This window comes from Podarcis muralis, chromosome 17 (assembly GCF_964188315.1).
Source record: "Podarcis muralis chromosome 17, rPodMur119.hap1.1, whole genome shotgun sequence".
NCBI classification, from domain to species: Eukaryota; Metazoa; Chordata; class Lepidosauria; order Squamata; family Lacertidae; genus Podarcis; species Podarcis muralis.
In genome coordinates this window covers 8,779,370-8,803,018 of record NC_135671.1, presented here as the reverse complement: position 1 = coordinate 8,803,018, position 23,649 = coordinate 8,779,370, and the positions used below count along the sequence as shown (strand labels likewise).

The 23,649-nt window shown below is 46.0% G+C and overlaps 2 protein-coding genes across 6 annotated transcripts in view; both read left to right on the top strand.

The window, feature by feature from the left end:
• The first annotated feature begins 1,550 nt into the window (after positions 1-1,550).
• On the top strand, positions 1,551-9,951 carry ARL9 (ARF like GTPase 9). Its single transcript, XM_028712442.2, has 4 exons — positions 1,551-1,876; positions 4,619-4,787; positions 6,745-6,920; positions 8,094-9,951. The coding sequence occupies exons 1-4, from the start codon at positions 1,682-1,684 to the stop codon at positions 8,271-8,273; spliced, it is 720 nt and encodes a 239-aa protein (XP_028568275.2). The 5' UTR covers positions 1,551-1,681; the 3' UTR covers positions 8,274-9,951.
• An 11,564-nt stretch (positions 9,952-21,515) lies between these two features.
• SPMAP2L (sperm microtubule associated protein 2 like) overlaps positions 21,516-23,649 on the top strand; it is a 30,609-nt gene continuing 28,475 nt past the window's right edge. The window contains exon 1 of one of the 5 annotated variants that reach the window (XM_028712768.2): positions 21,516-21,899. In XM_028712768.2, coding sequence (XP_028568601.2) covers positions 21,881-21,899 — 19 coding nt within the window. In that variant the 5' untranslated portion in view covers positions 21,516-21,880. The remainder of the gene's footprint in view (positions 21,900-23,649) is intronic. The other 4 variants (XM_028712769.2, XM_028712770.2, XM_028712765.2 and 1 more) reach the window with 4 other exon arrangements.

Genomic DNA, 23,649 nt, shown 5'->3' with positions numbered 1-23,649 from the left:
GTGCAAGTAGATAAATAGGGACCGCTTACTAGCGGGAAGGTAAACGGCGTTTCCGTGTGCGGCTCTGGCTCGCCAGAGCAGCTTCGTCACGCTGGCCACGTGACCCGGAAGTGTCTGCGGACAGCGCTGGCTCCCGGCCTATAGAGTGAGATGAGCGCACAACCCTAGAGTCTGTCAAGACTGGCCCATACGGGCAGGGGTACCTTTACTTAAGCTCCACCCCACACAACTGCACACATGACATGGCGCACACACACTATTTGAATGGCATTGCCCATCAACTTTGGAGGGGGAGGCACCCTCAAATATTTTATTGGATGGGGGGGGCAATGGGTCCTCGGCATCTAGGAGTCGGCTCTTATGCTCTTGACGGACTAAACTAGGCACCAACTGCTATAAAATATTTGAGGAGTGCAGCTCCCCACCCCTCAATATTGAGGGAGATTCCCATTGAAAAGGGGTGGGGGGTGGCATGCAATTGGTTATGCAGAGTGGGGCTTAAATACCTTTGTTGTTTAGTCGTTTAGTCGTGTCCGACTCTTCGTGAGCCCATGGACCAGAGCACGCCAGGCACCTCTGTCCTCCACTACTTCCCGCAGTTTGGTCAAACTCATGCTGGTAACCTCGAAAACACTATCCAACCATCTCGTCCTCTGTCGCCCCCTTCTCCTTGTGCCCTCCATCTTTCCCAGCATCAGTGTCTTCTCCAGGGAGTCTTCTCTTCTCATGAGGTGGCCAAAGTACTGGAGCCTCAGCTTCACGATCTGTCCTTCCAGTGAGCACTCAGGGCTGATTTCCTTAAGAATGGATGCATTTGATCTTCTTGCAGCCCATGGGACTCTCAAGAGTCTCCTCCAGCTCCATAATTCAAAAGCATCAATTCTTCGGCGATCAGCCTTCTTTATGGTCCAGCTCTCACTTCCATACATCACTACTGGGAAAACCATGGCTTTAACTATACTATATATATTTAAGTTATAAACTAACTTAAATACCTCCCCAGCGCCAATTTAGGTCTGATGAGGCCCTAAGCTACTGAAGGTAATGGGGCCCTTTGGGTCCAGCTGTCCTTTGTCAACAACAAATTGCCACTGTTTTTGTGTGTTGAATATGGTCCATGGGGTCAGGAAGAGTCAGACAAGACGACTAAACAACAAATGGTAATATGGACCTAATAAGTATCTCAAGCCATTTGCACATAACAAATAAGACCCTACACAACACAAAACACTTGCTGTATGTAGGTTTTATTTTTATTTTTTATCTTATATTTTGGAAATGTACATCCAGTTAAATTTCTTGGGGGCCTCCAAGGGAGAGGGGCCCTAAGCTATAGCTTATTTACCTCATACGTAAATCTCCCCTGCCCCCCACTCCCCAAATATTTTATTCAACTTGGCCCTCCTGGGAGAGAGGACGCCACTGGAGTGAGAGGGGAGCAATGCCGGGCGGGGCGGGAAGAGAGAGGGACTCCGACTCGGGACGGAGCCGGGGGAAAGGCCGGCCTAGCCGCCTCTGAGGGAGCGCGAGGACGCGCGCGGCGGGTGCGCGCCCTCCCTCTCCCTCCGCCGGCCGGCGCCCCTTCGCTCCCTTCCTTGGCCTGGGCGACGATGCCTCCCGCCTCACGGCAGGGGCGGCGCCCTGAGCCGCCTCCTTCCTCCTCCTCCTCCTGCTGCTGACTATGGCGGGCAGCCTAAGGCAGGTCGCTCTGGTGGGGACGGCCGTTGCTGTCGCCGGCGGGGTCGCCTACGCGGTGTGGAGGAGCTATTTCCCCTCAGAAGCTGCTCAGGGGCCCGAGGAGCAACAGCAACAGCAGCCCTTACTCAGCTCTCAAGAAGGCGCCGCCCTGGGCTGCGCAAGGGCCCCCGAGAGCCAGGTAAGCATATATAGCTAACCCGGTGGTCTCGGAAATTTTTTAGGCTCGGTTCTCACGTGCAGCTAGCACGGAAGTTAGAACGCGTGTCTGGCCCGGCCTGCGCGCGTTTCAGGCTCGCCTGGGCGAAATAAATCCCAGCGCGCAGAAAGGGAAAGGCAGCATTACTCTATATAGACTTCTGCTTAGGTTTCTGTCCTGTGAGACTCTCCATCCTACATTTCGGAAGAGGTGCAAGCCAGACGCGGGTGGGTCGCCTCCCGTGTGCGAGAATTACATTTGCCATCGTTGCACGGAATGCAGTCTAGACACTTGGGAGGTTTCACGCACACCCACGAATTTCCTTTCAGGGTTGTCGCTCCCCGTCCCCACCATAAAACTGCTGTTTTTTGGGCGGGGAAGAGCAGTGTCAGGTCATAGTTTGGGAAGATCTGCTGCTGCTGCTGCTGCTGCTGCTAATATTGTACTTTGGAGGGTTTAATTCCGCTACATTGCCTGCTTCACCTAGCTGGGAAAGAGGAAATGGTAGACAGCATGCCTGTTTTTGGAAGGAGGAGTGGCAAAAGTTGCAGGAACTGAAGATCGCTTTATCTGCCGAAGTTGAATGCACAGGTTGTCACAAACCTTATTGAATTCAGTGAGATATACTTCTGAATGAATGTGAATCTGATCTAGCTACGTTTATATCCCACTTTTCTCCAAGTAGCTAAAATTTTGCATCGTTCTGCCCCTCTCGTCTTTATTCTCCCAGCAACCCTGTGGGGTAGGTTAGGTTGAAAGACAGTGGTAGGCCCAAGGTCACCCTATGATTTGAACCCTGGTCTCCTAGGTCCTAGTCCTGCGCTCTTAACGACTACACCAGGTTGGCTCTCTTCCAACTTCTGCTAATAAAAAAAAGACCCATGTTTCTGTATCTGCCTGAGAGCTTTTGTAAAAAATAACAAAATGACTCCACAAATGTGCAAATCCCACGTGGAGATTGTCATGCCTCTCCCCCGTGCAGTTTTTCTGCAGTTTCCTACATGCAGATTCAACCCAAGCAAAGATCCAGTGGTATCAGATGAAATGAGGTCATAAAGAGGGGTATTGTGGAAGCACAGAAGCTCATTTTATAAATTCAGCTTGTCAGCAGCCACAAAAAAACACATTTGCAGTGACCAAACTTGGGAGCTTTCATAAACTGAAAGAAAATTTGTTGTTTTCTGGCTATCAAAATTACACAAATGTCTTAGCATAGCTACACGGTGAGACCTGCAACAAAATGTTGCAGTGCATCCTCCTCCCTTCCTGAATTGCTCCTTTTCAGCATGCCAGCCAAGCCCTTTTCCAGAATGCTATGAGCAGAAAATAGCTGAAGCAGAACATTCAATTCCCACTCCAGTTTTCTGCTTATTTTTCTGACACTCAGCATTCCATGACTACTGAGCATGCTCAGTCTTCAATGACTATCTGGGGCTTTTGTCTACCTAAGGTTGTTTTGTTTGTAAAACAGCAACTTTTGCAAACCTCTGTATTTCCTCAATCAGCCTCCCACCTGATTCCCTGCATTGCTATTCCAGTTATATAGCTTTTGGCACACACTGCATCAGTTTGCTTTTAGAGGGACTGAGGGCAGGTGAGCTGGTAAAAAAATACCTGTTGATTGGTTTTGGGGGAAGAGGGGAAGAACCTAGCATAAAATAAGGGGCTAACTTCAATTTCTGGAAACATTTGGTAGCTTCTATAGTTCTCTTCATGTTCACTCTGATACTGAGGCATAAACATTGTGCTCTGCGGACTTCAGCGATGCTTTGAGGCCAGGGTTGGATTACACTAAAACCAGCAAGGCGGAATCCTATTAATGTCGTAGAGAGGAAAGAGATTAGAATAGAAACCCCCCTGAGGGTGGCTCTTCCACCTTGGCAGGAATCAGTTAAGGCAGGCAGAGCTGACTTGGTGGTGATTCATGTTCAACAGTTGGGTTTTGTTCTTTGCAGATTGCGTCTTCCCTCCTTCCCTTTTCTTCCCCTGTCAACTAATCTTCTTACCACCGGATTAAAGATCTGCCCCAATGAAATGAAGTCACAGAAGATTCTTAGTTTAGTAACTTGGGGGGTCAGGTTACCACTGCTGTTGTGTTACAATTTTTTAAATAAAAAAAGCCCTCAAACAGTTTCCATTCCACCTTACTGCCCTTCCAGATATTTCCCCCCCACAGCTATACTGTATTTTACTAAATCATATACAGTGGTACCTCGGGTTAAGTACTTAATTCGTTCCGGAGGTTCGTTCTTAACCTGAAACTGTTCTTAAGCTGAAGCACTACTTTAGCTAAGAGCACGATTTCTGTTCTCATCCTGAAGCAACGTTCTTAACCCGAGGTACTATTTCTGGGTTAGCAGAGTCCGTAACCTGAAGCGTATGTAACCCGAGGTACCACTGTACTGTAGTGACTTTCCCTTATTAACTTTGACAGTTTCTCTTTTTTATGAAAGTAAAATCTTACTGTTAGGCAGTTTGGTTGAAGAAATCAGGGCGGTTAAGGAAGCTCTGTTGCTATCTGTTGTTATTGACAGTTATGGAGCCAGAAGGCATTTTACTGTTGCCTAATGTGAAATTTCCTTCTCATTTTCCCCTCTTTTCTGCCACACACAACCCTACCCTTGATGGCCACACCCCCCCCCCCCCCCAGGAAACATACAGTGCGTATGTCCATCTGGCCGGTATGTATGTCTGGCATGATCTGTTGGTTGTTTTGCCTTGTAGGATGTCCCACCAAGTAAGCAAATCCTGGTTCTGGGTTTGGATGGAGCTGGAAAAACCAGTGTGCTGCACTCACTAGCAACTAACCAAGTGAAGCGCAGCACAGCTCCCACAGAGGGCTTCAATGCAGTGTGTGTCAGCACAGAAGAAATGAAGATGGAATTCCTAGAAAGTAAGCATAGGTATCTAATGAGAAACATTTTTTTTGCATCCTTTATTGTAACATTTTGCTTAAGGAGACCACTCCTCCTGGTAACAGCTTTCTAAGATCTTGAGGAAGAGCCTTTTACAGTACAGTGGAAGAGCCTTTTACAGATCCTTTTGGTCATGTTAGAATGTTAGATATTGAATCTCAGAGTGTCTCCATGCAAATCGTATCCTCTTTTGGCCCAAAAAACACTCTGACGACTAAGTGCATCTGGAATTGATATAGTAAATAACCTTGACCCTTTCATCTCAGCTCTTTTTTGCATGGCAAATATACATAAAACACTATCAATGATTATGTCTCCCTTGGCTGTGGTTTTGCCTTAGAGGCTTGCAATGGTAACATGAAACACTGTCATCTTTTGACCCCCTAGTCAGTTTCTACATTTTGGTTTGACAGCCTGTCCTCTAGTTATTAAAAGATTGTGCTCAGGAAAATGAAGCAGAACAGAAACAGAAGTGTTTATTTTTTAACATTTATGGCATTTGTTTGTGGAACTCTCTCCCCAGGGAAGTAGTTAGCAAAAATAGCACTTTATAAAAACAAATCCCAGACTTTTATCACCGTTAAATGACTATTTTATTGCTGGGTGTTTTTCTCCACTATTTTATGCTTTTTAAAAAATATTTTTTATCTTACAATACTATTTAGGTGTTTATGAAATTTTAAACATTGTAAGCCAGCCTGAGTGGTGCTTTTGCAGCGGAAGAGCAAATGTTTTATGTTTATAAAGATAGGTGCTGGGTCAGGAATACAAGAATGAAGAACTTATCAGAAAATGTCTGTTTGGTATAGTAACTGAATGGTTAATAAGTGAATGACAAAGGGAATGGATATGATCTGTCTTAAAGACTAATATGAGATACAAGACCCCAAAACTGTCCACTAAAAAGAAGACCCAAATTAATTAAGTGTCCTGGTTTGCACATGACACTAAGACATGCTTTGTTTATCAGATCATGAGCTAACCGCAAGTTGCCCCCCAGCCAATCAAACAAATAATGAAAGCTTGTTTTGTTTTTTAGTCTCATGCCTTTGTAGCTTAATAAGCATCTGGAATGGGGTGGTCAAACAAATCATAATTAAGGAAGAATGCTGGGTTCACAAACAATGCCAAACCATAGTGAAGACAAATCAAAATTCAAACGCTAACAGCAACCCCTGACTTCATATGGTGGTTAAGGTAAAGGTAAAGGTAAAGGTACCCCTGCCCGTACGGGCCAGTCTTGACAGACTCTGGGGTTGTGCGCCCATCTCACTCAAGAGGCCGGGGGCCAGCACTGTCCGCAGACACTTCCGGGTCACGTGGCCAGCGTGACAAGCTGCATCTGGCGAGCCAGCGCAGCACACGGAACGCCATTTACCTTCCCGCTAGTAAGCGGTCCCTATTTATCTACTTGCACCCGGGGGTGCTTTCGAACTGCTAGGTTGGCAGGCGCTGGGACCGAGCGACGGGAGCGCACCCCGCCGCGGGGATTCGAACCGCTGACCTTTCGATCGGCAAGCCCTAGGCGCTGAGGCTTTTACCCACAGCGCCACCCGCGTCCCTCATGGTGGTTATCTGGCAGTAAATTAACCATACTTAAGCTGCTAGGCAGGAGATCAGGCTTATCAAACAAAGCGTGGTTTGATGAACAACAGCCATGGCCTAATGTTTTGAGTGAATGCGTACTGCATTCAGTATTTTCCTGCAGCTATATATATTGTAAGAGATGACGGGTGGTGGTGGGAACTGTTCAGGGAATTTGTCTGCCATGGCTGCGTTCTCCCTTAAGTTTTTTAATGAATTCCTGAGTTTCAAAAAAAACCAAAAAACATTTGAAAGCAGATGTTCCAGGAATACAGACAAGGTTTTGATGAACAATTGGCTTTAGTATGCAAGTTGGCTGATTCATTGTCTTCCTTCTCTGTTGACTCGCAGTTGGAGGCAGTGAGTCTTTACGGGACTATTGGAAGAAGTACTTGCCAAGAATCCTGCTACTAATCTATGTTGTGGACTCAGCAGATCATAAACGCTTGCCTGTTGCAAAGAAGCTTCTGCATCAGTTGGTCCAGAGTAACTCCACCTTACCTCTTATGATTCTAGCCAATAAGCAGGTAAATGTGAACTCTAGAACTTGGAGTAAAATTTGTAGTTTTGTCTTTTGAAAGTGTGTCATTGTAGAATGTACATAGCTCCCCTGGGGGACAATTTCTAAGCTGATCCATTGTGAGTTGTGCATCTCAGTTTCTGATAATAACAGAGTTTCACTTTGGTGTCTTGCACACAGAGACTGAGACTCTCTTGTTTAGCAAGCTTCACCTTTCTTTCTATCCCTGCTTCCTTTTTTATTTTGTTGGTGGTTTGTGCTCCTTGCTTTAATACCTTACTAGGATAGGTGGCGCTGTGGGTTAAACCACAGAGCCTAGGACTTGCCGATCAGAAGGTCAGGGGTTCGAATCCCCGCCACGGGTTGAGCTCCTGTTGCTCGGTCCCTGCTCCTGCCAACCTAGCAGTTCAAAAGCATGCAGTGCAAGTAGATAAATAGGTACCGCTCCAGCGGGAAGATAAACGGCATTTCCGTGCACTGCTCTGGTTCGCCAGAAGCGGCTTAGTCATGCTGGCCACATGACCTGGAAGCTGTACGCCGGCTCCCTCGGCCAATAAAGCGAGATGAGCGCCGCAACCCCAGAGTCGGCCACGACTGGACCTAATGGTCAGGGATCCCTTTACCTTTTTAGGATAGCTTGTTTTTGTTGTAATCAATTTAAATCCTGCCCTTCCTCCCGAAGTTCAAGGTGGCAAACCACATCCATTTTTTTAAAAATGTTTTTAAAAAATTCTGAAAGCAGTTACAATAAAAAATAGCATTCTAAAATCAGTTTAAAACATTGTCTCATCCAGTCACCTCAGGGTTGCTAGCATTAGTGTCTTTCAGCCATCAAATGCCTGGGTATGCCTCAGCATATTTTCAAATTATTTGTAAAAGTTAATAATAAGGGAGATAGGCACACCTTGTCAGAGAGAGCATTCTAGAAACAGGGAACCACCACTGAAAAGGCCCTGTCATGGGTCACGGCTAGCTGGGTAGTGGGAGCACCACTAACAATGTCTCACTTGCCAATTGCAGGGTCCAGGATTGTTGATGTTGCTAGCATTCCAAATGTGCCATTTTTTAATGGGGTCACAATGTGCTCTTTGTTCTGCAGTTCTCTATGTAGCAGGTGTTACTTTGAAGGAAACACGGATAGGTAGGTTAAGGTATAACCTTTTCCATTTCTCTTGGGCAGGATATTGAAGGTGCATACTGTATCACAGACATTCATGATGCTTTGGCATTATCTGAAATTGGAGATGAGAGAAAGATGTTCCTGATCGGTACTCATGTGGCAGAAGATGGCTTCGAGATCTCTTCCAGCTTGAAAGACACACGAGAACTGATTGCACAGCTGGTGTCAGAAGTTGTGTGATGGAAACTGGGATAGGGTACCATGTTAGGACCTAGAGTATCCCTGTCTTGCCAGCTTGCAGCCATAAATAGAGCTATTTTAAATTCAGATCTTAAGGTGGTGATGGTGGTGGTGATTCCTTGGGTATGGAATTGCAATGAAGATGATTTCAAAGTCGTGAGGAACCTTGTGGTTTAAGTTGTAAAAGTAGAGTATGTGTGTCTTTGAAAAACCACCCTGTTTTAAACACGTGGAAAGAAAATGGGATTATTGGACACTCCCAAGTTAAGACGCCAAATACTGTATAGACAACTGCTGTTGCCATCAGTTGAGGCTCTGTTGTGTGGTGGTTTCTACTGAATGAGAGGCTGACTTATGGGAAAGCAGCACAAATTTACATAGGAAGGTGATTTTGCTCAGAACATAGATCTACAATCCAAAGAACTAGTTGTGTGTACCCTGACACAGGGAGGCACTGGGCTTCATGTTTCTGAAGAACTTCATGTATGTTTTCTCTTAGGCTCACTTTCTTAATCAGAAGGATTTTTTAAAAATCAGTGTAAGAGATTTTCCTATTCTTTTGATTCTGCAACACTCTCCCTATTCTTTTTCTTCTTTCTGATATGTAGATTGAGAGTATTATAGCCTCTTTTTAAAGAGGGTTTTGACATAAAATTGTGCATTCAGAGAACCATGAGACTTCCCAGTTCACTCACCTGTTTTCTTTGCCATGATGAAGGGAGTGAGAGAGAGGGAGATCCCACAACCCCTTCATGGTCTCTCTGCAGAATAATCCCAGGGAGAAACAATATCTGAACAGAACCACTATCCTTAACCCTTAGTATTTTCCTGCTTTTGTTAACTAGTAGTACTGGGGAAATCTAGACAAAGACATAATGAATTGTTGGGCTTTTCTTGTAGTCTACATACATTAGTGTGGCCCTTTTGGCCAGTTGATGTGAGTGGAGCTGGTGAGCCAGTTAATTAGCTAACCGGCCATTTTTCTCTGCACTGATAAACAGAAGGGATGGCATTCTTGCTTTTTGATTGAGACTCAGGGGAGGACTTTTTACAAGGATTTCTAGTTCTTTTCTAGCTCTGTGGCAAGAGGACAGGAAGAGCCATTTCAGGGAGAGAGAGCAAAGACAGTGGCAAAGGGATACCCTTTCCTCTGTTGAGAGCTCAAGGAGATGAGAATGGAGGAAGCAGAATTGCCAGCCAAGCTTGCTTGACCTCTCAATTTATTCTGGGCTGCATTGGGCAGGAGACATCATGCCACTTATTTACTAATCAGGGCTCAATGAACTTTTGTTCGAAATCTTGGATCTGCTGCCATCACATATAATTTCACCCTGAAAATGGTAGCTTCCCCCTCATAGGTCCAAAACAGTGTTATCAGGTGCCAGGATTAGTAAAACAAAATTCATATCTCCCTCCCCATCCCCCTGCTTAATTTCTCAGGTGATGTTAATGCAGACCAACCTGTATTGAGAGTGACAAGATAAGGAAAACTACTTAAATACTGTACCTCTTATTACACTGAAGGAAATACTGTGTGTACATATATCCCTATTGCTATAGATGCCTTTCAATGTTTTTGTTAACAGTAGAAATTGTACAGATGTTTTCTAGCAATGTCTCCCCTCCAGTTGTATGCTGAAGCACTTCCGTTATATAAAGACAGAATATTTTTATTCTACTTTGCTGTCTTGGCTTAATTAACATTGTCGTTGTGTTTGCCATGTCCCTTCTGATTACCTGTGGTTCCCCTTCCCCACTAAGATGAGAGAGAGAGAGGTGTGCCCTCAAAAATTAGGGGGAGAGGAAATTATTGATATGACTTTTGCACCAGTTGGTGGATCTCAGAGTTGAGGGGGGAAATCCCACAAACCTGAAGTCTGCCCATTCATGGAGTGCAATATATCATCATTACGTTACTTTTACTGGTAACCAACAGGGTTGTTCTTATTCAATCACAAGCAGAAAACACTGGTCCAGATTCATCAGTGTCACATTTCTCTGTAAACATAGGTAAAGGTAAAGGGACCCCTGACAATTAGGTCCAGTCGTGACCGACTGGGGTTGCGGCGCTCATCTCGCTTTATTGGCCGAGGGAGCCGGTGCACAGCTTCCGGGTCATGTGGCCAGCATGACTAAGCCGCTTCTGGCGAACAAGAGCAGCGCACGGAAACGCCGTTTACCTTCCCGCCGGAGCGGTACCTATTTATCTACTTGCACTTTGACGTGCTTTCAAACTGCTAGGTTGGCAGGAGCATGGACTGAGCCACGGGAGCTCGCCCTGTCGCAGGGATTCGAACCGCCAACCTTCTGATCGGCAAGTCCTAGGCTCTGTGGTTTAACCCAGAGCGCCACCCGTGTCCCTTCTGTAAACATAACTGCCATCAAAAGTTTGTGAGCTCACAGGTCTCTGTAAGACAGGGGGGTTTATGGTTTTTGGTTTTTTTAGTGGTGGTGATCAATGTTGTATTCGTTGAACTCACCAAAATGTACATCCGCTTGCCTAAGGTGTCCCCTGCAGTATGTAGAAGCCATAGCCTTATTTTTGGGTAGCCCCATTTTGCTTCCAAACTGATAGGCACCCAGCCACCTGAGTTAGATGGTGTTGTTGAACCATCAAACAAAACGTTACAGTGTACCCTCCCTCCTACAAGGTGCTCCTATTTAGGCTTCCAGGCCATTTCCTCCAAGGTCATTCCTACATGCACACACCATTTCTCCCTTTCTCAGCTGTTACTGCACATTCTACAACTACCCTAAATCAGTATTTTTGGTTAACCGCTACCCTTAGGGTTTTTTATTATTATTATTAAAATACATTTGCTGTTCCTACAAACTTCAAGGTTACCCTGAACATGCTGATACCTCCCTCTTGTTTCTCGCTGCTTCCTTGTTGACTCCAGTCCTGTCAACATTCATCACCTGTGTTTGCTGTCAAGTTTCATCAGCTTTTGATGGAATGGAGATGACAGATTTGTATCACTACATGTGTTAACCATCTTATCAGTGCTGTGTCAGGATATTAATCCCCACTGCAATTATATATTTTTATGTAATTACCACTACCTCTCTTTTTTTGCATTTTGTTTCCCTCTGACCTGCTTATTTTTTGCCCAGCCCCTTCACAACTATGTGTGTGTATATATGTCAATTTAGGATTACATTTCATGCATCTGATGTTCTAGACTCCATTCCACAACAGCTTATGCCATAATCAATTCCATAGCCTTCAAGGTACCACAAGACCATTTATTGTTCTTGTCTCCAGTATCATTTCTCGTCCCCTATGACCCCATCTGTACTATATCCTATCACTTTAAACTGTTGTGGCTTCCCCCACAAAATCCTGGGCAGTGTGGGCTGTTAAGGGTGCTGAGAGTTTGTTAGGAGACTCCCATTCCCCTCAGATAGCTACAGTTTCCGGAGCAATTTAGCAGTCAATCTCTCTTCCTAGGAAACTGGGAATTGTAACTCTTTGCAAGCTACAGGGACCTCCTAGCAACTCTCAGCCAACTTAGCACACAGTACTTCCCAGAACTCTATGGAGGGGAAGCCGTGGCAGTTTAAGTGGTATGAAAGTGCTTTAAATGTATAGTGCATATGGGGCCTATTTATACACTCTCATTTACTCAGCATCCAGTGTGCCCCCACCACTTTCAGGAAGGATCAGAAAACATCCATCAACCCCTTTATAATTTTCAACACAAAGCCATGTAATAGCAGCAGCACACAATTGCAGACGAAATAGGAAATGTGGAGGGCTTTATAAAGATACCATTGCAGGACAAAGATGGCAATGTTACTTAGCCAGCTGATCCACCCGTCTCTCCTGACTCTCTCATTTGAACCGGTTTCTGTCTCCTTGGGCGCAGCCCAGAAGCACCTTTTCTGTTCTTGAGCAGCTTGCATTTATTTCAACGAGACACGTGACGGAGACAACGCTGGTGTGGCCTTTGCCAAAGCAGAACCAGTTGTAGCCCAAAACATCTGGTGGGCACTCAAGTTGGGAAAGCCTGCCGTTGTGGATTATACCGATTGTTCCCTCCCAGAACTTGGGAGCAAAATCGAAGGCGTAGGGGTCATTGAAACTGAATCGAAAGCCTCCACGGGGTGGAGAAAAATCTCTTATTTTAAAAAGCCCCAAAGCTATACAGTGGTACCTCGGGTTAAGTACTTAATTCGTTCCGGAGGTCCGTTCAATCCTGAAACTGTTCTTAACCTGAAGCACCACTTTAGCTAATGGGGCCTCCCGCTGCTGCTGCACCGCCGGAGCACGATTTCTGTTCTCATCCTGAAGCAAAGTTCTTAACCCCAGGTACTATTTCTGGGTTAGCGGAGTCTGTAACCTGAAGCGTATGTAACCTGAAGTGTATGTAACCCGAGGTACCACTGTAATGTCAGGGGAAAGGGTCCAGCCTAGTGTTTCTCCTCTCATACCACTTTTATGTGCAGGAAGATTTATCCGTGAGGAAGGAAGCACCTTCATATTAATATAGTAAAGGTAACGGGACCCCTGACCATTAGGTCCAGCCGTGACCGACTCTGGGGTTGCGGCGCTCATCTCGCTTTACTGGCTGAGGGAGCCGGTGTACAGCTTCTGGGTCATGTGGCCAGCATGACTAAGCCACTTCTGGCAAACCAGAGCAGCGCACGGAAATGCCGTTTACCTTCCCGCCGGAGCGGTCTACTTGCACTTTGACGTGCTTTCAAACTGCTAGGTTGGCAGGAGCAGGGACCGAGCAACAGGAGCTCACTCCGTTGCGGGGATTTGAACCGCCAACCTTCTGATCAGCAAGTCCTAGGCTCTATGGTTTAACCCACAGCGCAACCTGCATCCCTCATATTAACATACACGCAAGCAACACTACAGTTCACAAGAATTTAGTCGATATCAAATCAAGAGCATCTTCCACCCAGTATCCTGCTTGTGCTCAAACCTTCAACATAGCATGCAAATCCAGCTAGCCAAATGCAATGCTATGCACAAGGTCAACATTTGTCCCCAATTGGACCAGGCTGAACAATGTTGCTACTTAGGGGAGGGTAGAGCAGTAATGGCTCTAGTTTTTTTTGGGGGGGGGGGGACATTTAGCAATATGACCTTAGTTGGTGAAGCAAGGGCTCTTCCTGCTTACTTGCCCTTTCACCCTGGGCCCAGCCCCCACAACTGCCAAAGGGTCAGTTTCCATTGCAACATCTCTCCTTTGAAGAACACGTGAACAGGGAGTGGGAGCAAGGAGGAGGTGCTAGGTCAGGAGGCCCTGGTGGTCTACCATGTCTGATGCTGAAGCAAGCATCATATTCACTCAAAAGTTAATAGGTGATGACATGCTGTGCAAGAGACTTGCTCTCCCAATATGGTTACAGTTGGCTGGATTTAGGTTTGATGAGGCCCTAAGCTACTGAAGGTAAAGGTAAAGGGACCCCTGACCATTAGGTCCAGTCGTGACCGACTCTGGGGTTGCGGCGCTCATCTCACTTCATTGGCCGAGGGAGCCGGCGTACAGCTTCTGGGTCATGTGGCCAGCATGACTAAGCTGCTTCTGGCGAACCAGAGCAGCGCACGGAAACGCCGTTTACCTTCCCACCGGAGTGCTACCTATTTCTCTACTTGCACTTTGACATGCTTTCAAACTGCTATGTTGACAGAAGCAGGGACCGAGCAATGGGCGCTAACCCCGTCGAGGGGATTCGAACCACCGACCTTCTGATCGGCAAGTCCTAGGCTCTGTGGTTTAACCCACAGCGCCACCCGCGTCCAGCCACTGAAGGTAATGTTGTTTGTCAACAACAAATCAAATCAAATCAAATCAAAACTTTATTAGCAAAGCCAACAGGCCACAGCTGTACAAGAGTTAAAAGTGAAAATAGAGATAAAAGGAAGAAAAGAACAGGCAAAAGGTGGTCCGTCGGATGAACAAGTCTGTCACTCAGATGGTGGCCCTCAATTTCGCAGCTCTCTCGATGTACCTCGCGACCTTCTCTGTTATCTGACTATCCGTATCAGATAATAGAAAATACAGTGTAATGTCTGGTGAACGGCCGGGGTTGGAGAGAATGAGTGGAGTAATAATCTCATTCCTTAGGTCTTTGTAAAGGGGGCAAGAAAGAAGGACGTGGGACACTGTTTCCGTGTTACCATCTCCACATGGGCAGAGTCGTTTTTCAAATGGAGTCTTTTGGTAACGACCTTCGAGTACAGCAGAGGGAAGAACATCCCATCTAGCCAATGTAAAGGCACGTCTGTATTTTGGGATGGTTAGTTTAGACAAATATGAAGCTGGAGAGTCAAAATGAGAAGGGGGAAAGTAGGTATACCATGGGCACAGTTTCTTTAAGATAGTCAGGTTGTTTTGTCGTTCAATGTCTTTCAGGCGCTGGCCTATTAGACTCTTTGCTTTAATGAGGCCCATTGATAGTAGGGACTGTGAGTGCAGACCGCATGTAAGGAGTTTTTGATGCACAGTTTTGAACCACTTGCTTTTGTGAGGGTCTTGCATTACTAGAGGCAGTAGACCAGGTGGATTCAGATTAAGACGAAGCCAATAGTTGAATGTTCTCTGCCAGGTCCGAGTTTCCACAGATGGAAGGCAGGCCTCGAGTCGTAATGCTGCGTTTGGAACACAGGAGGGGACGCCGAATATCTGCCTTAGAAATTTAGACTGGACAGTTTCAAGACTGGAGCAGTGGTTCCCCGTCCAGATTTGCGCCCCGTACAGTAACTGCGCCAGAGGTTTTGCTTGAAAAACTTCAAGGGCTGCTGGGATGTATCTGCCCCCCTTCGTGTAGAAGAAGCGGGACAGCATCTTGATACTTTGAGCTGCTTTTTCTTTGGCACATTTTTGATGGACATCCCAGGACCCGGTCGACTGGAAAACGATACCCAGATATTTGAAGGCTTTGACTTGTTCAATTGTCTGGTTATCCATCCTCCAGCTGTACTGTCTGTGTTTCCTTGCAAAAACCATAATTTTGGTTTTCTGATAGTTTATTGCAAGTTGCTCTCTCCTACAGTATGCTGAGAATTCACCTATGAGCCTATTTAAGCCTATTCTTGTTCGAGATAGGAGTATCGCATCGTCAGCGTACAAAAGCACTGAAATTGCTTTGTCAGCCAGTTTGGGGGCGTGGAAGTCCGGAGATGACAAACAGTTAACCATATCATTGATGTAGATGTTGAATAGAACTGGGGCCAGGATGCAACCTTGCTTGACCCCCTTACTGACAGGAACTGGTCCTATAAGATGGCCATTTAACGAAGTTCTTACATGCAGCACCGTGTCTTTATATAAACAGCTGATCAGAAATAATAGTCTTTTGTCTATACTTGATGTGCTCAATTTATCCCAGAGTCTTACACGTGGAATTGAATCGAAAGCAGCCTTTAGATCGATAAAGGCTGCATATAACACCCCACGGGATTTTTTGGCATATTTGTCAATTAAATAGGCTAGGGTGAAGCAATGGTCTATGGTGGATCTGCCTTGCCTGAAACCCGCTTGCTCTTCCGCTAGAATAGCTTCAGTTTCCAGCCAGCTAGTTAGCTTGGTATAAAGATGTTTGGCATATAGTTTGCTGGGTATAGGCAGAAGGCTGATTGGTCTATAACTCGCCGGGTCTGTCATGGGTCCTTTTTTATAGATTGGGATAATTATTGCCTCAGTCCAACCATCTGGGAGTAAACCCGTTGAGTCGATCCAAGAAAATAAAGACGCCAGCAGGGGGGCCCACCAGCCAATGTTGGACTTCAGAAGTTCGGCAGGGATGTAATCATTCCCTGGGGCCTTGTTGTTCTTTAATTGTGCGATTAAATTCTCAACTTCCTTCGCAGTTACTGGTGGCCAATGAGGTAGGTCCTCCAATTGAATGCATAGTTTGTAATGTTGGGCTTCCTGGTCATAGAACAAAGATTGAAAATGGCGCAACCACTCCATTGGTTCCACTGTACAGATGGAATTAGTACGCTCCTGGTCCAGTAGACCAGATATGGTTCGCCAAAAGCAAGTAGTATCTTTCTCGTGCGATGCCTTAACCAAACTGTGCCAAGCGGCTCTTTCAGCTTCCAATTTCTTTCTCCTTAGTAATTGTTTGTAAGACCGTCTCAGATAAATATAAGCGTTAAGTAGGAGGGCAGTCCCTGATTTCCTGTATCTCCGGTAGGCTGTTCTCGTTTGTCTCCTTGTTTGCCTGCACTCCAGGTCAAACCAGCTAGCTCCGTCCTTTGCCCTCTTTGTAGCGGAGCTATGTATCACTGTTGTTAAATGGGGTTTCAATCTTTCCAAAAGTAATTTAAAGCGTTCCATAATCGCAGCTACTGAATTGCCTGATACAATAGCGGAGCGAATAAGCTTTAACTCCACTGACTGAAGAAGGAGGGTTAGATTTTCATTCAGTATTGGGGACCATTTGAGTCTTTTGGGGGCAGGTATATCCAAATTTACAGAAGGTATATATTGTGGCTCGGCAATAGAATAGTCAAAAGGCCGACCTGCAAGCTCTAAAATTAGAGGTAGGTGATCACTCAGAGTATTGTGGCCCACTTGGAACTTCCTTACAAAGCTGTGAGCAAATCTTGAGATTAAGATATAATCTATAACGCTTCCCCCAGCCTTGGAGAAATGGGTATATTCCCCGGGGCGGTCCCCCTCTATATTGCCGTTTAATATCAGCAGTTCCCTCCGTCTGGCAGCCTGCACTAAGCAGAGACCTGGGAAATTACTTCTACTATCTTTGGACAGTCGTGTCGCGCCAATATCCGTCTGTTCTTCGGGGTCCATAAATTGGTTGAAATGAGTGTATAGACTGTTGTCATCTGTTCCTATGCGAGCGTTGAAGTCTCCACACACAATAGTCAGGGCAGACGGGTAAGTAGATTCGAGAGGCTCTAAAAACGCCTCTAGCTCAGCCCATGTAGCCTTGACAACGGGGTTTTTTTGGCCTGGGGGAATATAGACATTGACCAGCAAGAGAGTAGTTCTCTTGAAGCTAAGTAGAGCGGCTGTTGCTAAAGAATTGCAGCTGGGTAGGGCTGTTAGAGAATGTGCCAGCTCCGTGGAAATGAAGCAAGCTAGGCCACCACTAGATCTGCCGCCCCTTAGAGATGGAGAGGCAGGCAGGTAGTGGCAGTTATACCCATTAAGAAATATAGGGTCATTCTGCCATGTCTCCTGAAAGAAGATGATGTCAAATTGCTTAAGGTAACACAAAAATTGTTGATTATTTTTCTTGGCGTGCCAACCCGCGATATTCCAAGACAGCACTTTTAGGCCCCGGGCCCTTCGGGGAGCTGGATCTATGTCACCACCATGTCCAGCAATTCTTTGGTGTCTAAAAAAACACACCCGTTGGCTCTTTTCGAGGCTGACTGCTTGGAGAGAGTGTAGTGATCCTCTTTTCTTGGTGATTTGGGGCTAGATTTTGGAGTTGGGGGGGAAGCTAATTCATTCGGAGACAATTTAAGATAGCTGTGCCAGGAGCTTTGAGGTTTCACACCTTGATTTGGTCTTACTTTATTGTACATCACAGGGGGCTCAGATTGTAATTCCACGTCTACACATTTAAAGGTGCCTCCCACTGTCTTCTTATCCACCAGACATTTGGGAGATATGGGCTGCACATAAGGGTCCTTCATTGTCTCACCTTGATCATCCTTTTTTTCTAGTCTGCTTCGAAGTAAATCAAGTCTTTTCAGGATCTCAGTTTGAGCTGGAGAATGCAGTGACCAGAATCGCTTTATCAGCGAGAGTTCTTCCTCCCAAGCGGAGTCCTCACTATCCCACGTGAGAGGCCCGACGCCAGTTGGATGTGAGGCTTCCTTTTTTTCATTTGGTGCTGTTTGGTGGGGATGATCCTGCTGGAACTTATGCTTTCTATTTCGATGGTTTTGGTGGTTGGTTTTTTCCCTTTTGTGAACTTCCATTCCTATGCTCTTGGGCCCCATCAGAGAGGTTGCAGGTGCTCTATTTTCAAATATTCTTAATAGGACTATTCTTTCTTTTTTGAATAGGTTTTTAGCTCTAAAAATGAAACTGGCCAGATTATGATCTAAAAAAGTAATCAATGCTCGTACCGAGCAATCATCTTGATGTAGATACTCTATAGCGGCTATGTCAGTTGCTTTTACTACCCCCGGTAAAATGCCACTTATAATGGACAAAAAGTGGTCTATACGGTCCAACCCTGCATAAAATCTAGGCGGTTTAGGGTAATTAGCAAAGACAAGCTTTTGTGGGATTAGGACTAAACTCCATTCTCTTTTGGGACACAACATCTGTCGAACTTGGGAGGAGTGGTTCCCCTCAATAGTTTGGGTCGCCTGCTCACCTCTGTCTACAGATTCTGTGCTGGCCATAAGAGGACTCTGGGGCGGTATAACTGCAGATGGATTAGTTCCTTTGTCCCAGCTCGGTGTTGATTCTTCAAAACTTGATTTAGATTCTTTTATGGGTGTATCTACTTTACGTGTCTCTTTGATGGCACTCGAGTTGGATTTGTTTGTTCCACTTGTGGAAAGGGATGGAAGAAGGTTAAAGAGCTTCTGCCAATATTTTTTACAGGTACGGTGAGTTGTCTTAAGCCGCCTTAGGTTTTTCATGTTTTTGCTTTTCTTCATCTTAGGCTCAGCTTTTTTCCTCCGGGGTTTGCTGGGGAGTGGTGGATCCGGGCTGGCTAGGGGATTTGTATTCTGGTCTGAAGCGCTCACATGTTGTTTGAAATTATCCACTAGGGTCAGGAGCAGCCCGTTTGTTATCGCTAAAAATTTTTTAACGTTAAGGAGATCCTTAGAAATCTGGTATATCTGCTCCTGAAGATAATCACCCCACATTTCTGTTCCGCAGTCATTGGCTTTCAACCAATGGGTTGAAAGATTACCTCCAAGTTCCAGCGGTGGCAAATGAGGATTGGCATCAGGTGTGTTGGCTGTGTTAGCCTTTGTAGCATTCTCTGCTATGGCAAGTTCTTGGGCCAGATTTGTTGGATGGTTTGTCCTCTTGTTGTTTGTTTGCAAGTCCTTTAGCTGTGTTGACCAATCCAACACTGTGAGTGGCAAAGGCATAGCTACATCTAGGATGCTCTCATTCTGAGTTCTCTTGCTCGAGTCTTTTTGAGGAAAGTAGCTGGTAATTTTACTTTGTCTCCTTCGTCGCTCCATCGGGCTCTGTGGTGAATTAGGCAAAATTCCTTGGTCCTTGTATTTTTTCCTGGTGAGGACCATAGTGGGTATATGGGTATATATGGATGTATGGTAGGGGGTGCTTGCTTAACGGCGGCTTATCTCTTGTTCTAAGCTGGAGTAAACAGTAGCAGAAGTGCCGATTTGTGGAAGTTGCCTCCTAAACCTCTCCAACCTCTCCAACTTGTTAGTTTCTCCAGCAATTTACGTCGGGGCTTGTGAGGTATCAGTCATTTAAAATGTTAGAAAATATTACTGGTCTTTAGCTTTCATACTGTGCCTTGTTTCGTTTAAAATTCAACTAGGTCTTTCTCCCTCATTCAACAGCCTCACGACGTAACCAGTAAAGTAGCTAGGCAGTATAACGAAGCAGAAAAAAGAAAACAAAAGTCCCTTGGAATAATTATCGGGTTGAACTTGCCTTGTGTTTCTTGGGGTTATAGCAGCTTCGATTCCTTCCTTTTTTTATAGATAAAAAGCTCGGCGTCCTTCCAAAGGAGTAGCTGGCCTCCCCCGTCTGCTAATTACCAGCTTCGTGAAGATAGGGCGGCTTGCTGAGCCTCTTTTGGATAAAAATAGGCCTTTGGCAGTTAATAAAAAAGAGTGATAATTTAAAACTGCTAAGCTCGGTTAAAAAAGAGGAAAAAAAAAAAAGCTTTAAAAGTGCTGATAAATACTGATAAATCTATATATCAACGCGGAGCACAAAATAGAGCTACCACTAACGACGCCATCTTAGTTGAACCTCACCTCAACAACAAATTGTTGCTGTTTTTTGTGTTGAATATATGCTATATGGTCATTTATGGACTGAATAGGTATCTAAAGCCATTTGCACATGCAGAATGTAGGCACCCTATAGAAATGAGCAAAGCAGTGATATTTTAGGGAGCAGGCGGGGTCCATTACTTGCTTCACAGGAGCCTACACAACACAAAACACTGTTGCTGTGTGTAGGTTTTATTTGTTTTTTTATCTTATATTTTGGAAATGTACACCCAGTTTTTCCCCTTTAAATTTTTTGGGGGGGGGGCCTAAGAGAGAGGGGCCCTAAGCTATAGCTTGTTTAGCTTATACGTAAATCTGGGCACTGGTTACAGTACGTGTTTTTAAGTTGAAGGCAAGTCCTGCTCACTTCAGTGGGGCTTCCTTGGGAGGTTTTTAAGGAGAGGTTGGATGGCCATCTGTCATGGGTGCTTTAGCTGAGATTCCTGCATGGCACGGGGTAAGACTCGATGATCGTCAGGGTCATAGCTGCCAACCGTCCCTTATTTGGCGGGAAACTCCCTTATCCCAGCGCCGTGTCCCGCTGCTGTCCCTTATTGATGATGTCCCTTAAATTTCCCGGGTTTCATGCTTGCCCGGCTCGGGAGGGAAGCAGCGGCTCGGGGTCCTCCGCCTCGAGAGAGAGAGTGCGCACGAGCTGCCACATTTCCGTCTCTTCCTTTCCCCCCTCAGGGGCACGTCGTGAGGAGACGGGTGGCGGCGGGCAGGCAGGCAGCCCCTCTCTTGCGAGACTTCCGCCGCGCTGCCAGGGAAGCCAAAGGCGGCAGCAGCTGAGGAGGCGGCCTGAGGGAGGAGGAAGAGGAGGGGATGGGGAGGGACGCAGAAGGGCGGCGCTTCAGTGGCCACCACGGCGCCGCAACCGCCTCATGCCGGGCTCGCGGCTGGCATGGGCGAGAGTCTCTCTCCCTCCCTCCCTCTCTCTCGGGCGGGGAAGGGCCGATGGAACTCCTCGCGCCAGGACGACGGCAGCCCGACGAGCTGCTTAGCATCCCCTGCAACCAGTGCAGCATCTTAATGTAGTGATTTCAACCTCTGCATCCCTTTCATAACTCTATTTTTATAAATCATTTGTGCACCCATAGTTCAAATTTTTATTACAAGTTTTCTGTTAATCCTACCAATGTATGTAACTCTTTACAACTGCTTTTCAAATAAATTATAAACTTTCCCCATTCTTTATTAAAGAGGTCCTCTTTCTGGTTTCTAATTCTGCCTGGAAGCTTTGCCATCTCAGTTTTGTCTGCCCCTCTTCTTTGGTGGGAGTTGTAGACCCTTAGGATCATCCACTCCAACCCTCAGCAAAACACAGTCAGTCGCAGCCAAAGCAGCATGGCTCCATCAGTGCCGGATTTCTGTATCAGGCAAGCCAAACTCCCTTATTTTCGAGGCTGCTGGTCCCTTATTTTCAAATCTGTAAGTTGACAGCTATGGTCAGGGTTAAAGCAGTCGGAGCGCCCTCTGGCGGCTGCCTGAGCGCATGGCGGCCATTGCAGAAGGCCCGGAGGGAGCGAGGGCTAGAAGCGCGTGAGTCGCTGGTTACCCGGGCAACCGAAACAAACAGGGGCGCGCCGGCAGAGCGCGTGCGTGTCTTCTCTCTCTCTCTCTCTCTTTTTGCAGCCGGGAGATCTAGAAGAGGCGCCTTCAGTGCAGGATGGTGCAGGCAGAGGAAGGTGCGTGAAAAGAAGACTCTGCAGAGCCGCAGTTCCTTCCGGGAGAAAATTCTGGCACCTGGAGGAGTTTGCCTCTGCGCATATGCAGAGTGCATAGCCTCTTTTAAGAGTGCAACGTTGTTGTTGGGGGGGGGGGAAACGGCTTAAAGGGGGTGTGATTTCTGAGCATGTGCAGAGCGCACTCCTTTTCCGACGGGAAGCAACTTTCTCAGCCAATCGCTCCGAGCAGGAGCAGAAAGCTCCCTTCTCTTTATGGAAAAAAGTCCGTTTTATCGGAAGGAAAGAAGAAGAGTACAACGGAAACAATGTGGGAGAGAAAGAGACGACCCCTATTGAAAAGTGGTCTTCCCCGCAGAAGGCTACCTGCTGTCCAGCAAACCTGGCTTCTGTAAACCTGTAGTTTTAGGGGGAAAGTGGGACAGCTTGGCGCTAGCAGGCTAGTGTTTGTAGAGGAGGGAATGAGATACTTTCCCCTTTCTTTCCACATCTGCCCAGGATGCCACTGAGAGAGAGAGCCAAGGTAGTGGCCAGATACAAAAGAGGACAATGTCCTTGTAATACTTGTGCGGAAGTAGTAGTAGTAAGGGACACGGTGGCGCTGTGGGTTAAACCACAGAGCCTAGGGCTTGTGGATCAGAAGGTCAGCGGTTCGAATCCCCGTGACGGGGTGAGCTCCCGTTGCTCGGTCCCTGCTCCTGCCAACCTAGCAGTTCGAAAGCATGCCAGTGCAAGTAGATAAATAGGTACCATTCTGGTGGGGAGGTAAATGGTGTTTCCGTGTGCTGCTCTGGTTTGCCAGAAGCAGCTTAGTTATTCTGGCCACATGACCCGGAAGCTGTACGCCAGCTCCCTCGGCCAATAAAGCGAGATGAGCGCCGCAACCCCAGAGTTGGCCACGACTGGACCTAATGGGCAGGGGTCTCTTTACCTTTACCTACTAGTAGTAGTAGTAATAATAATAACAATTCAAAGTAAGGTGCAAGTCAGGCAATCCAAATCCTGTCCCATGAAAGTTGTCACTTCTCATTGTACAGAATTTCTAAAATAAAAACAACAGCCTCATCCCAGTATACCTGAAGGAGCACCTCCACCCCCATCACTTAGCCTAGACACTGAGGTCTACCTTCGATGGTCTTCTGGCGGTTCCCTCACTACGAAGTGTGAAGTTACAGGGAACCAGGCAGAGGGCCTTCTCGGTAGTGGCACCCTCACTGTGGAACGCCCTCCCTTCAGATGTCAAGGAGATGAAGAACTGCATAACTTTAAAAAGACATCTGAGAGCAACCCTGTATTGTGAAGTTTTTAATGTGTGGTGTTTTATTATATTTATTATGGGTTATTGGGTTGTTGTTTTCATTTTGATTATATATTTTGTGGTTTTGTGTTCTGATTTTGTTCTGTGAGCCGCCCTGAGACGTCTGAGTATAGGGTGGTATATAAATAAATAAATAATAAATAGTAATAATATATATGCTGTAAGTCGCCCAGAGTGGTTGGAGAAACCCAGCCAGATGAGCGGGGTATAAGTAATAAAATTATTATTATTATTATTATTATTATTATTATTATTATTATTATTATTATTATTTTGTTTATATGCTCCCTATCTGACTGGTTGCTCCAGCCACTCTGGGCAGCCCCCAACAGAATATTAAAAACACAATAAAGCATCAAACATTAAAAACCTCCTGATTTCAGCTGGTGTAGGTGTATCTGAGGCAGTGTGTGAATTCAAAAGGTAGAATTGCAT